The 14,166-nt window shown below is 51.6% G+C and overlaps 1 protein-coding gene across 2 annotated transcripts in view; it reads right to left on the minus strand.

The window, feature by feature from the left end:
• Positions 1–3,223: 3,223 nt before the first annotated feature.
• The window catches only part of TLN1 (talin 1), a 30,678-nt gene continuing 19,735 nt past the window's right edge, over positions 3,224–14,166 (minus strand). For both annotated transcript variants that reach the window (XM_059657305.1, XM_059657304.1), the window contains 24 exons: positions 13,626–13,769; positions 13,007–13,168; positions 12,627–12,767; positions 12,356–12,537; positions 12,030–12,162; positions 11,725–11,826; positions 11,467–11,637; positions 11,228–11,377; positions 11,016–11,117; positions 10,817–10,936; positions 9,946–10,092; positions 9,663–9,829; positions 9,376–9,559; positions 9,160–9,285; positions 8,946–9,062; positions 6,035–6,220; positions 5,811–5,918; positions 5,205–5,310; positions 4,882–5,006; positions 4,648–4,773; positions 4,475–4,537; positions 4,182–4,364; positions 3,917–4,045; positions 3,224–3,796 (listed from right to left, as the gene is read on the minus strand). In XM_059657305.1, coding sequence (XP_059513288.1) covers positions 3,671–3,796; positions 3,917–4,045; positions 4,182–4,364; positions 4,475–4,537; positions 4,648–4,773; positions 4,882–5,006; positions 5,205–5,310; positions 5,811–5,918; positions 6,035–6,220; positions 8,946–9,062; positions 9,160–9,285; positions 9,376–9,559; positions 9,663–9,829; positions 9,946–10,092; positions 10,817–10,936; positions 11,016–11,117; positions 11,228–11,377; positions 11,467–11,637; positions 11,725–11,826; positions 12,030–12,162; positions 12,356–12,537; positions 12,627–12,767; positions 13,007–13,168; positions 13,626–13,769 — 3,300 coding nt within the window. In that variant the 3' untranslated portion in view covers positions 3,224–3,670. The remainder of the gene's footprint in view (positions 3,797–3,916; positions 4,046–4,181; positions 4,365–4,474; positions 4,538–4,647; positions 4,774–4,881; positions 5,007–5,204; positions 5,311–5,810; positions 5,919–6,034; positions 6,221–8,945; positions 9,063–9,159; positions 9,286–9,375; positions 9,560–9,662; positions 9,830–9,945; positions 10,093–10,816; positions 10,937–11,015; positions 11,118–11,227; positions 11,378–11,466; positions 11,638–11,724; positions 11,827–12,029; positions 12,163–12,355; positions 12,538–12,626; positions 12,768–13,006; positions 13,169–13,625; positions 13,770–14,166) is intronic.

Raw genomic sequence — 14,166 nt, forward strand, 5'->3', positions numbered from 1 at the left:
TACTTGCTCTTTCACCCCCTCCCTAATGGCCATATGCTCCTGGTGCAGGCTCCTCGATTCTCATCATTGTCCCTTTATAGCTCTTCTCTCACCTGTTCCTCTCCTCCCCTGGTCTGCGAGTCCTCCAATTCTGAAGCCCCCATGCCTAGCGGAGCCTCAGGCATAGAGTTGGCACTTGGTAAACATTTGCCAGGTGAATTTCTTATGCACTGGGTCCCAGATACCCCCAAAATACCAATACTATGTGGATTGGTCTTAGAACCCCTTACACTCTTAGAAGTTGAGTGGCATTTGAAGATCCAAAAAGCCTTCGTTGAAGTAGGTTACATCTATCAATATTTACCATATTAAAATGGGAGTGAGAAAAATTTTAAATAGTACTTCATAGAAATAAACCATGTTAACATGTTTTTCATGAAAAAATAACTATACTCACCTCCCCACATTAGTGAGGATGGCCGTTATTTTACATTTTTGCAAATCTCCTCAGTCTCTAGCTTAATAGAGGACAGGTGCGTTCTCAGAATCTACTTGGCTTTCTGTCTGTTGCTCTACTTTGGTTGGTTTGAAGTACTACATATGAAGAAAATCTAGTCTCAGAAACATAGTGGGAAAGAGAGTGGTGTATAGATAGCCTTTTCAGGTAATTGTGGATATTCTTGCTATAACATGAACACTTGACAAATGGTAGTTTCTCAAAGGCTAGGTGCAAAGTGGAACCTGAAACCGTGTCAATAGCCTTTTTTACTATTTTATATTAAAGTCCATTGGTCTGTATTGCACTTGGGTGGTTTTACCCAGGAATAATTTTGTAACAGCATGCATCGGTCATGTGGAAAATATTGATTCACTGAGCTATGCAAATGTTCCAAATGTTGACACATTTGAGTATATATATATTTTTTAAAGTTACATTTCTGAATATCAGGAGTGTTTTCAACAGGAAAGTTTTGGGACATTGTGAAGCTCATGGTAGCAGATACAGGTTTTCAAAGTTCTAATCTTTACTTGAAAGCTCCAATTCTATCCTTGGCACCAAATACTGTCAGGTTTTTCTCTGAATTGACAGACCCACTTTGCTCCTTTCTGAGAAAAGGTCGGCCTGCTACTCAAGTCTGATAATCATGGTTCCTCTGCCAGTCATCCTTTCAGGTCAACGGGGAGTTCCATGAAAAAAAGCAGTTGGTTCAGCTCACAACTCAACAAACTAAGTGCTTTCTTCAAGACACCATCATACTCTTGTGTCTAGCAGAAGCTCTATGCCCACTTCCCAGTTCATCGCAGAGAATATTGAAGACTTGTTACTCCAGGGATAAGATTTAATAAAATTAATAAGGTCTCATTGCTTCATTAAGGACAGTCTGGAGTGAAACTAGCATTTTTTTTTTTTAAGTTACTAGTGCATGGTGGTGAGAATACAATGGCTATTAGTACACTGTCTTGATTTGTGCTAAGGCAGTTTACCCACTAAGGTTTTTACAACATCAGTACAAACGTTAACACTGAAAAAGGAAAATAATGTCTTAGTATTACTATGAGAATAATCTTGATCTCATGGATCCTTGAAAGGGTTTTGGGAACCCCTGTGCCTGAGGACCACATTTTAAGAACTGCTGGTCTAATGGGTACTCAGTTCACTCCCCAGAAGGCTCCCCAAGGCATCACTAGTGAGAGTGTGTGGTTGGGGATGTGGAAACATGACAGGGAAGTGGTAGCAGAGTGAACAGCTGTCCTGGGCTCATAGCTGGAGTTATCAGTCTGGACTACCACTTGCTGGGGAGGTTGGAGAAGGGATTTGAGCTCGAAGATCCTCAACTCACTATGCTAGGACATTGAATCTGAGCTTAGAGGGCCACAGCAGTGTGTGTTGGAGTTGCCAGTCCCCTGCGTCAGGGGAGGTGATAATACATCTCTATTTTCCAGTGCTTAGCACGGGCATGGCTTAGTAAATATTGAATGAATTAATCACAGGTGACAGGAGCAAGGGTAGGAAGTTGGCACCTTCCTTAATGGGCTGCCCTGGGGAGGACAAAGTAATTCTGTCTTCTTTATACGGACTCTAATGGGGTGGGAGTAGATGCCATGGCCCCAGGAAGGTGAAAGGTGCCCCGAGGAGCAGCAGATGGTGGTATGTGTGTTCTATTTGGAAGGAAACATATTGGGCAACAGGGCTGATTACTCCAGGCATGAAAATAGTGGCACTCCTACGGGATCTGCCAGGTAGTCCAGGCAGTGTGGGCAGAGGAGGCGAATGCAGAAGGAAGTGGAAGCACCCATCCCTCACCTCCCTTCTCCTTGACCACCTCCTCCACTGAACCTCCAGATCGGCAGGCAGCTGGAACAGGGCTACCAGCACCGGCCTGGCCACTAGGGGAGCCCTGCTCCTAACTCTACAGCCTCACTCCTGGGCCAAGCTTTTTCAGATCCATTTCTCCTCGTGTTATTCTAGGCCAGTGATGGCGAACCTTTTGAGCTAGGCGTGTCAGCATTTTGAAAAACCCTAACTTAACTCTGGTGCCGTGTCACATCTTTTGATATTTGCAACCACAGTAAAACAAAGACTTATATTTTTGATATTTATTTTATATATTTAAATGCCATTTAACAAAGAAAAATCAACCAAAAAAATGAGTTTGCGTGTCACCTCTGACACGCGTGTCATAGGTTCACCATCACTATTCTAGGCAGTAGGACAAGACCTCAGAGGGGCTAGAAGCGCCCCAACCCAGTCAACAGAACCAACCTAAGGCAGCCCAGTTGGATTTTTTTGCTTGTTAAAATGCCCCAACCAAATCTGTGGCCCTAATTCTCGTAGGCTCAGACACTTTTATTTTATAGGCTTATTATTTTTAGCTTTTGAAAATTCAAATTTGGCCAAGGCTGGATTTGTTCACATACTCTGAGCAGTTATGAAGGACAGAGTGTCCCTGGTAGCCACAAAGCAGAGTGGCAGCTGCTGTCCCTGCCACAGAAGACAGACGCTTGGGGAGGAATAGGCGCTGGCCAGTGAAATAGGGGACAACATGAGTATGACTTCTCAGGGACAGCTTCCCAGCTAGGATGGCTTTAGGGATGTGGGTGCAAGGAGGAGGAAGGGGCCTCACAGGCAGATCGCCATCGTCTGCCCCACTCCATTCCTGAGTCAGATCAAGCTGGTGGCAGAACTCTGTCCCATTCGCTCCCCCTTCTGGGGGGAACTCCCATCTCATGAAGCCAGGCAGAGTCGCAGGCAGGATCACCTTTATTGGAGCATGACCTGTTTGAGGCTTCTGACCCCACAGCACCCACAGGTAGCTGGGGGTGCAAGAAGGAGGATAGTATCAAAAAGGATGAATAGAGCTGAGGCTATGGGACTTGCCAGAAGCTGCTGGCAGGGTGGAACAGGCTGGGGCCTTGGCAGGTTCAGAATGAGGTACAGCAGCGTTAATACTCTTAGAGCGTTAATACTCTGGGGAGGGGCAGGCACTTAGCGGGCCTTAGGGCATGAAGGCACTTGGAGTTGGGAGGGGACAGGGGCTGTGCAGCAGGACCAGGCAGGGCCAGGCCCGGGGTTTGGCAGGCACTTTGGGGAGTGCTGGGGTTGGGCAGGCTGGGCCCGACAGCCCAGAAGGCTTTGGTAGTGGCAGGCACAGTCTCTGGGCTGGGTCTGCGTTAAATAGAAGCGGCCGCGTTAGTGCTCATCCCGAAGCTCTGAAGGCAGGAACTTGTACTGTTGCTGTCGGATCTGGGCCAGCTTCTTCCGCGCCTCCTCCAGCTCCCGTTCCTTCCGGAGCATCTCTTCCTGGGCAGCAATGATCTGAGGGATGGAGATCAGGAACTCAGCTCAGCGAGTATGTGCAGAAGGGCATAGGGTAGCCGGGACCAACGTTACTGCCCTGCTGACGGTGTCCCTCAGAGCGCCCAGGGCAGAGCTCACCTGGGCAATGCCCCCGACCATCTTCTCCTTCACCACCACTGTCTCGTTCTCCTGGTCCTCAAAGGCTGCTGCCTTCTGTGCCGCCTTCACCAGGTTGTCCGAGGCTCGCTTCACTGCATTGCCGGCAACCTGGGCAGCATGAGGTTGAGAATTCAGGTCGGGTTCCCTTCCCAACTGAGAGTCCCTCCACAGAAAATCATGTCTTCAGGGTGCAATTTAAAGCAGCACGGTCCAAGGTACAATGGGATGGGTTAAGGTTCCTCACCTGAAGCCGTTTCATTGCTTCAGAGTCCTGGTCAGCCTTGACCTTGCAGGCCACAAGGAGCTGGGCTGTGGAGGCAGCTACCTGCTTGGCTGATGAGATGAGCTTCTCCTGGCTGGCGTGGCCTTGTACAGCTGCATTGGCTGCCTCACACAGATTGTTGGTGGCTGCAGCCACCATCCGAGCCTAAAGTGAGGAGATAGGATTAAAATGTGCCTCTTGCCCTGGTCCACCCCCTCTCTAGCCTTGTCAAGTCTCTCCAGCTCAGAGAGACCTAGTGGGAGTTGTACACTCACAGCAGAAATGAGGCCCTGGGACCACTGCCCATCATCCAGTGCGTTGGCGGGAATGGCGCCCACCTGTGGAGGAAGGAGGAGAGCTTGCTGAGACCTGTGCTCTCCATGCAAGTAAAAGCCTCCCTTTACAAGGCTGCTGCTATCCCTATGCTTCTGGGTATCCAAGTACTTACCTTCCCTTGGGCTACCAGTTCCCTCTGGGCAGCTGACGCAGCCTTTACCAGGGCACTGGTGGCTGCTGCAATGGACTTGGCAGCTTCCAGTATCTGCTCCTCAAAGTTCAAGGACTCATCCGCCTCCTGCAATGGAGACAAAGGTTTCAGAGAGAGATGCAAAGTCAGAGGGGGCTGAAGGTGGGGACCTCATGCCAGTAGGAGGGTAGGGAAGAGGGAGGGAACGGGACTGACCTTGGGTTTGGCCCGGGGCTTCAGCTGCTCCAGCTTTTTTGCTGCAGCCTCAATGGCGGCTGCAGCTCCCAGGAGCTCATTCTCAGCAATGACCGTGGGGTCCTCTGGGTCCACCCATTCTGTTCCTGAAGGATGAAGGGGGGAAGGAAGGGGCTAAGCCAGAGCAGGGAGGTCCGTGGCACAGGGCAACAGGGTTAGTATCACCAGGCCCCTGGGACCCGTGGGGACCAGTGGCAGAGGCCAGCTCAGAGCAGTCCACCCGGGAAGCGAGGATCTCCCATGACAAAGGTTCCCTTTCCTCCCTGCCCCTGGTCACCCCTCACCTTTCATGGCCTCAGCAGCCTGAATGAGCTCAGTGACTGAACCAGCTACACGCTTTGAGTGTCCTGTCAATTGCTGCTTCAATTCTGGGTTTGGCTTCTGCAGGGTCTGGGGAAGAAAGGGACGGAGCAGAGAGCATCAGATTTTAGCTTCTACCCTGACCTAAAAGTGGGGCAGACCGTGGCCTCCCGACACCATCCCTAAACCACCCCACACCACAGCCCTCAGACACCACGCTGCCTATCCAGGTGCGCTCTGCACACGTGGTAAAGACAGTGGCTGCATGTCACTCACCGGCTGGCAAGGAGCAAGGAGAATGATGAAATGAGGAGAAAGAAGAGATGACGAAGGTAGAGAAGGAGGAAATCAGATGGGAACAAAGGAGATAAGAAAAAAAAGAGAAAGAGGTGAGCGGGAGAACCAAAGATGCTAAGAATGATGGGGCCCCAGTGGAATGGAGGCTTGGAAATAAGAACAGATTTGGGAAATAGGATGATGGGGTGGGAGGAGATTTGAAAGAAATATTAGAGAGCTGGGTCTGAGACATATGGCAAGAGGATTGTGCATTCAGGGAAGCTGGTATGAGGAGCAGGAAACTTCCTCCTTACCAGGAGCACATGGTCCAGCAGTTCCAGGTAGCCATTGGCACATTCCCGGCCATAGTGTAGGGCTCGAAGCCGCACATCAGGGGCCACTTCTGGGTGGTAAGCAGCTTCCTATACCACAGAGTAATATGTTAACAGGACCCCAAAGAGCTTCAGGTCCCCCAAACCCCTGTAATTTCTCCCCTACCGTACTCTGCCCTAAAGCTGCTTCACTGCCAGGGTCCTACCTTGCAAGCCCGAAGCATATCTGCAATAGCACGGCGACTCAGATTGGCTGTGGCAATGACATCCTCCTGGCGACAGGAGTTGCCAGCAGCAACAGCTTTGGCTGTTGCCATGGTGATACCCTTGGTCATTCGGATGAAATCTTCTGGGGTAGAGGTCTTGGCAGGTGGCTCTGGGGAACAGAAGACCTGTTGGGGCAGAATAAGAAGAAAAATTTTACAGTGAGACTATAAGACAATGTACCACTTAGGTAATCTGGTTCATTCATCCCTGTGTTCACTCAACAAGCATTCGCTGAGTACTTATGGTAGGTCAAGTCCTGGGAGAAGTTCACACATTCATAGCTAATATAATAGCAGGCAGCTGGTCATCATTTCTGACTGAAGTGATTGGGGAGGGTCTGCTTGAAATTAAGGAAGCAGCTTTTGAGGTGGGTTTTTATTCCTAAACTGCAAAGAAGCCTTGAAGGGGTGAGTGGCTGAGGTAGGGCAAGAAGGAACTGACTGGGGTCTTAAGAGATACAGCTACCAGAGGTGCACGCTCTCCCTCCTGGGAGCATGCCCGCACCTCCTCCTCCCCCCTCCCTCCTCTTCCCCCGACAGGCATGCATCTACTAAACTTTAAGGGACCCCGTGAGGCTTGCAACCAGAGCAGAAACGGGCAGCGGCAGTTTGTCCCAGGCAAACCCCTTGAACCTGTCTCAAAGGCCCCCTTTTCTCTGACAAAAGAGTATTTTTGGTAAATGGTAGCATGTGAACACCCAGGATATCAAGTGGGACAGTATTAAGGCTCGTTCTAGACCAGCGGTTGCCAACCTTTCAGACCTCGCGGACCACCGGTTGGCGACAGCTGTTCCAGACTATATAGATGGTGGAGAAAAGGTTGTTGGGGCCTTGAATATCAGACCAAGGAACTTAGAATTTTACATAATATATAGAATAAAAAATATTTTGATGTATGTGTCCCTCCAACAAATTATTAAAGATCAGCTAGGTGGCAGATTCTGTGTGAGGTGCTAGGGACGCAATGGGGAAAAAGATAGACAAGGTCCTTATTATTGGGGAGTTTATATTCTAGTTCTGGATACAGACCAAAAAGTAAGTAAATAAGCAGAAATGCTAAAGACTGTGGTTTGGGTTGTGAAGGAAAGGAGGCGGGTGCTGTGATGAGAAAGAAAAATGAGGTCCTGTCTGGCCAGTGTAGCTCAGTGGTTGAGCATCGACCTATGAACCAGGAGGTCACAGTTTGATTCCTGGTCAGGGCACATGTCCGGGTTGCCGGCTTGATTTCCAGTGTGGGGTGTGCAGGAGGCAGCCGCTTGATGCTTCTCTCTCATCACTGATGTTTCTATTTCTCTCTCCCTCTCCCTTCTTCTCTGAAATCAATAAAAACATATTTTTAGAAGTATGATTAAAAAAAAAGAGGTCCCATTGCAGACAGGTGATCAGGAAAGGCCTCTCTAAGGAGCAGACACTGAAGCTGAAGCCTGAAGGATTGAAAGGAGCCAAATGTTCAAAAAGCTGGAGAGAAGCAAGTGCAAGGGCCTGGAGTGGAACTGGGTGCAGAAGAGACGAGAGGGACAGGGTGGGCTTGGGGAAGTCAGCAGGAGCCAGGGACGGCCGTGGTGAGTGAGGAGTGAGTCTACCACAGAAGCCAGGCAGTCACTAAAGGGTTTTAGTAGTAAAGTGACATGATATAATTTATATTTTAAAAAGATAATTCTGACTGTTGTGTAGAGAAAATGGATTGGGGGGGGGTTGTGAGTAAAGAAGCAGGGAGATGAGAGATGCGATTGAGGCTATAGCATAAATATAACTAAGGATTGATGATGGTTTGGATGGTGGTGGTGGTGGTAGAGATGAGGGGAAGAGACAATGAGATCCGGAGGGAGCATTATCAAGACTTGCTAATGGGCTTAGATGTGGGGAACAAGAGAAAAACATTAAAGCTGGGTTTCTGGTTTTAGGACTGAGTTACTGACAGGTGACATTTCCTGAGATGGGAAGGACGAGGGAATAATCAGGCCCGGGAGGCAAAAAGGGAAAAGTTTCCACTTGGACATCTCCAATTAGAGATGAAAACAGCATATCAGAAGGATGACTTCAGAAGTGAGAAAGATGAGGAGGAGAGGTGGAACTGCCAGAGCCTAAGGCAGAGAGACCCGTGAAAACTGGTGTAGCAGTCCCAACGAGTAGGAAGCTGAATGAGTGCTGACTGGGCCTGGAGAGGAAAGAGAATGGAGAAGGGTAGTTGGGAGGACTTGGCAATGGCCTGATATGGTGAATAAGGCAGTGAAGTCAAAGATGACTGAGGGACTCTTTATGCCTGGGAGGCTGTTACCACCATCCACAGGAAGGAAGTAGCATGTCAGGAAGGAGAGCTGGCTGGAGGGCACTGCACCCAGGTGCTAATGTCAAACAGGCTGATGAAAATAACTAACCTCAGAATTGGGAGTCAACTTCTTAGAGAACAATAATGAAAGTGGCTGAATTTGCCAAAGAGAAGAGAGGAAGAGGCTCTCTGTACGATGTGGGGACGGCCTCTTCATTCACTAGGTTGAAGGTGATGCAATGACGACTGTAGAAGAGATGTTAGAGGCAAGAGAAAAACTAGTGTCCCGAAAGCCAAAGGAAGAAAGAGTTTTAAAGAGAGGCTTATTACCACACCCCAATGCGGCAAGTAGGCCACTGTGACGGGAGGAAGTGGGAGGATGGTGGTGAAAGAAGACAGTTGTAAAATGCTGAGTGAAAAGGTGAGGAGGGGAAGACCGAGCGTAGCCCACTTGAGAAGTCTGGTGATGCGCAAGGGGAATGTGTGTGACTGTTTACATTTCTGTGAATACATGTGCGGTGCAGCTGCAGCTCGCATGATCCCGCTCTGACTCGAGGCCCTGCAGCCCCGACGCGTGCTCACCGCCAGTTCCTGCCGTATGTGTTCTGTGGTTGCCTCCAGGGCCCGTGTGCCTTTGGTCGCCTCATCTTCCACAGCTTTCACAGTCTTGAGCAATGATGTCACGTTGGTCACCATCACCTAGGGGTGTCGGAGGAGTGGGGAGGGTCATTTTAAGGAACAGGAGGAGGCACTTGGACCCATTCCCTCTCCCGAGGCGGTGCTCGTGCTCCCCAACCTTGGCAGAGTTCTTGAGCTGCCACACAGCAGGGTCATCCCCAACTTTGCCGGCTGCAGCCTTTGTGGCACTGATGAGGTCTCCCAGGGCCTTGGCCACGTCTTTCACGGCGTTGATCAGCACCACCTGTGTGGGAGAGCAGAGGCTCTGGTCTGTGGGAGGAAAGGGGGGAACAGGAAGTGCATCTGACCAGAATTAGGGGCGTTAGGTGGATACCTGGGTCTCAGGGTCCTCGGATCCCAGGCTGGCTGCACCCAGCTTGACCACATCAGCGAGGCGGGTGATGGTGGACACAGAGGACTGGGCGGCCTGTGCCAACTTCTCCTGGCTCCCAGCGGCATTCTGCACCAGGACCTTGGTGTCCTCCACCAGCACCTTTGCGGTCTTCAGAATGCCCTCCCTGAGGGAGGCCCAGCCCAGTCAGCTCTCCTCAGGTCCCTTGCCCTCCAGCCTCTCCAGGCCCCATCCCACCCCGCCTCCCTGAGACCCCATTCCCTCCTCACCGGTGGTCAGCAAAAGTTTCAGCACCCTCGCGATTGAGTGTGCCGGCTGTAGCAAACATGATGGTGGTGTCCAGGTCGGCAATGATGCCGGACACAGCACTGGCCGCTGTGATGCAGGCCTGGGTGCCACGATTCCCGGCTTGGAGTGCAGCCAGCACGTGGGAGACCTAGGGGAGGGTAGTCACATGGTGACTGTGGCAGGTCACTGGGTGCCTGGGAGAAGGCACAGAGGAGAGGGCTGGGAAAGGCGGTGGGGTTGGAGGCCATGGATGAGCACTGTCACCTTTTCTGAGACTTTCCGGGCACACTCTATGAGTTCCTTTTTGGTGTAGGCGTCACTGGGGCTGCACTGCAGGGCGCCTGCCTTGGTGACCAGAGCAGAACAGCCGTGCCCCAGCTCCTGTACCCGGTGCTTGATGTGGGCACCTATCTGTGAGCAGATGGGGAAGGGAGATGGGTTTTACCAGAGGCACAGACATTTCCACTGTGCTTGGAGGAGTCACCAAGTACCTAAGAAAACATGCATCGCAGCACAGACTTTTCCTGTTTCATATCCTTTCAACAGGTCACCTCCTACACATGGATAATAAGAGCATGTGGGTACCGGCTGGTGAGGATGGTGTTAAGCAGTGAAGAGGAGAGTGGAGAAGCACTGTATGCGGGGGCATTTGAAATCACAGGGCCATGGTTACAACTTGGCCTATATGTGGTTGTGGAGGGTTTTGGGGTGGGGATTAGGTGTGTCTTGCTGAGATCCAATTACTAGCTTTCTTGGAAAGCCAGGAGCTTAGGGAAGGAAGGGCTTCATGGCTCTGCAACAAAGTAGAACTGAGAAGGGCATACAGACTCACAGCAGAACAGAGCAGCAGCCACAGGCCCAGAAGAGGGTTGGCAGAGGCCACAGCAGCGGCCTGGGAAACCCCACATCCCAGGCTGTCCCCCCATCCCTGTACCTCCCGGCTCTGAGCCTGTCCCCACACCAAGCTCTGATCGCTGTCTGTGGAATGGCCCTGAGGGCGTGTTCTCATTCTGTGAAGACTAGAGGGAGTTGTGGGTGGGACAGCCACAAAGGCTGACGTGATGGGGACAAGGGACATGCCACTGGGGTTCTCTGTGAGGAGCAGGGGGAAGGTCACCGCGGCTGCCATGTTTACCTCTTCGTTTTCAGCAGCAACTGCCGCAGGCTTGGCCTGTAAGGCCAGACGTCCATAGTCACTGGTCAGCTGGTTAGCAAGAGGGCCCAGCTCCTCAGGGCTGGTGTTGGACTTGGTTACCTGGTAATGATGGGAAGGGTGAAGTTATGTCCAAACTCAGCTCCCCGAGGGCAGTCCTCTTATACTCTTCCAAACTCACCATCTCTTGAACGGTGACAGCAATGGCTTTGGCTGTCCGCACCATAGTTGTCTGGTAATCCACGAAGGAACCTTCTGGTTCACCCATTGGTCCTTCATCTAGCTGAGGGGGAGAATGAGGGAAGGGGAAAGATCGTCAGGGTCTCTGCCACTGTGCTCAGGAACCCTGGTCCTGGATAGCCTCAGTGCCCACAGGCACCCCAAGACGCTAACCTGGTTGATGGCCTGGCTGATGGAGTCCACCATGCCACCGACGACCCCAGCAGCACTGGCTGCCTCATTGAGGGTTGTTGTCAGGTCCTCTACAGCCTCTGTCATCATCTGCACGGCCTCCTCCAGGGCTTCCTGGGTGTGAGCTGCTTGCTGTGGGTGAGAGTGAGTGAGTGGAGGGCGGACCTGCTCCTGCTCCTCTAACCACTAACCAGCAGCCCCTCCCTCCCAGACCTCAATACCTTGGGGTTGCCGCCAGCCTCCTTGGCTGTGTACAGCAGCTGCAAGGCAGACTCTGCCAAGGTTTTAGTCTGGTCCAGGAGTGCCATCTGCTGTGGGTGGCTCAGGGTCTTGGAGGCAGCACCCACTGCAGCCAGGGTGAGTGGCTCAAAGTACTGCACCATCTGAGACACCTGAGGCAGGGGTTGGGATGGCGGTCAGCGGGGCCAGGTGCCCTCTTTCACCCTACCCCCGGAACTCCCACGTGTCTCCCCAAATACCTTGTGTCCCAGCTGGGAGGCTTCAGCTCGGGCAGCACTGGCCAGTGGCTCAATAAGGTGGGAGATTTCCTGCACTGCAGTGAGCATCTGAGTGTGCAAGGCCTGCAGAGGAAGTGGACTTTAGCCTGGGACCTGGACTAGGACCCTCTGCTCACAAGACCCCAGGCTTCCTTCCATACCAAGCTAACTCCCCTTGGCATGTTGCAGCCTCTTGATGTCTCTGTGAAGCCCCTTCCTGAATCCCTGTCTTCAAGTCTGTCCTCTCTCTTCTCAGACACAACCTTTCACATACCCGCTTCCCTTACCTCCTGAGAGATCCCCTCGCGGGGAGCAAGCTGCTGGCTGACCGCAGCAAGGGAAGCCTGGTCGAGGTCCCGCAGACAGCTGTTCAGAGCTGCGATGGCCGCCTCACACTCCAGCTGCCCTGGAGCCTTGTCCCTGCAGACACATCAGAGGCTCTACCACCAAGAATATCCCCTAAAACAAAGCTAGCCTATCTATCCCCGTATCCTCCGAATCCGACAGCAGGTGTCCCCGACACTATTCCATCTAATTGCATCTCAGCACCCACCCCTCCATTCTGCCACAGTGCATGTCCCCCCATCACACTGGTTCTCCATCCCCTCAGTACCTCATGCTTGTAATAAGCTTCTTGATGGAGTCTGAGACAGTGCGGGAGTGGCCAGCCAGCACTGACCAGCGGGGAGGGTCCCGGGGATTGACTGCCAGGGCCCGAGCCGTCTGGATCAGTCCCCCAGCGCTCTCCAGCATTGTCTTGGCAGAGATCACAATGGGCTCCATGGCAGCCCGGCCCTGGGAAGAGAGGAGGGAGGTGAGTCTCATGACTCCCAAGGAGATGAGGTGGCAGCTGGCTCATCAGTCCTCCCTTCACGTGGCCTCACCTCAGGGCTGATCTGGGCAGGAACGCTGGCAAACTCAGGGTTGGATGCAAAGGCACTGAGATTGTCCACAGCCTCCAGCAGAGGGGCTGTTGCTGCTTGGCACTGGGCACGGTTCTCGTCCGTGAAGGCCCCGTCTAGCGCCTGCAAGTGGGTGACAGAGAGGCCCTCAGGACGGATTGTAGGCAAAGGAGGTGAAGCCCAGGTCTCCCCCCTGGGCTTCAAGGTGTGGGGACAGGAGGGTAATGACCAGTAAGAATAGGAAAGGGCTTGGGCTCAGGAAGACGGGATTTGGTAAAGGTCTGGGGAATGATGGTGGCGGGACTCAGGGGAGAGAAGACTGGACAGGTCAGGGAAAGACTGAGAATTCAAACACTGGGAACCTTGATGGTCTTGACAAGATTGGCTGTGCTGTTGGCCACCTCCTTGGCTGACTGGACAAACTGGCGCTTGGCGGTGGGATTGGCGGTACGAGCAGAAGCCAGGCGGCAGCTGTTGCACAGTGCCGAGGTGTGTTTGGCCACAATGGTAGCTGCAGAGAGCACCTGAGGAGACAGACACGTGGAAGAACCATGATGAGGGCAGGAGGGAACGGTACACTCTCAGGGAGGAGCCACTATAGGTTGGGGGATGAGAATGATACCTTTGGAAATCTAATTAGGAAAGATTTGGGAGACAGAGATTCCCAAAGATGAACAGGGTGTGAGGGAGGGGGAAATAAAAGTCAGAAAGACTAATGGAGAACTTCTAATAGGTCAGTAGGAGAGTAAGTTCAAGCATCTACAGAGTAATTGTGAACTCAGCAGTAACTGAAAGAATGATGAGAAATGTGGCAGGAAAAGACAGTGACCCAAAGAGAAGCTGTGTGTGGAAGCTGAGAGATGGCTCTCCGCCGTCTCCTTCCCCACACGCCCTGCATCTCCCCTTTCCCCACGGGGCCAGTCCATCCTGGCTCAGTATCCTTTCCCAGACTTGCCCATGGTACCTGTTCCCTTGAGTTACCTGGGCTTGGGTACAGCCAGACTCCCCCAAACTCTGACAGGCCATCTGAATTGCCTGGTTTGCACGGGCAAACTGTGTGGGCTCCACCAGCCCTTGCTGTCCAGCTTGGCTGTTGGGGTCAGAAACACCAACCAGATAAGCAGCCTGAGGAGAGAGAAATTCGGGGTGAGGAATAAAGAATATTCCTCAGGTAGGAATCCAATAGTGACAGTGGGGACAAAGGAGAGTAGGAGTAAGTTTAGTGACCGGGGTTCTATATGAGTAGAAATATTAATAAACAATACAAATTAGGTATTCACAACTTAAGTTATTAAACAATATTAATGAAATGGTTATTAACAAATTAAACCATCACTAAGTTATTAACAAATTAAATTAAAGGTGTGTGTAAACTATAGTGACACTACAGAAAGCTCCCCAACCTACCCCTGCATGCAAAGCCTCTTTTAAAGACATAGTTCTAAAACTATGGAGGTCATTAGGCTAATTAACATTTACAACTCCTCCAAGCTTCAGAGATCTGGAGAGAGGAAAGGGTGTA

The sequence above is a fragment of the Myotis daubentonii genome, chromosome 11 (assembly GCF_963259705.1).
Source record: "Myotis daubentonii chromosome 11, mMyoDau2.1, whole genome shotgun sequence".
NCBI lineage: Eukaryota > Metazoa > Chordata > Mammalia > Chiroptera > Vespertilionidae > Myotis > Myotis daubentonii.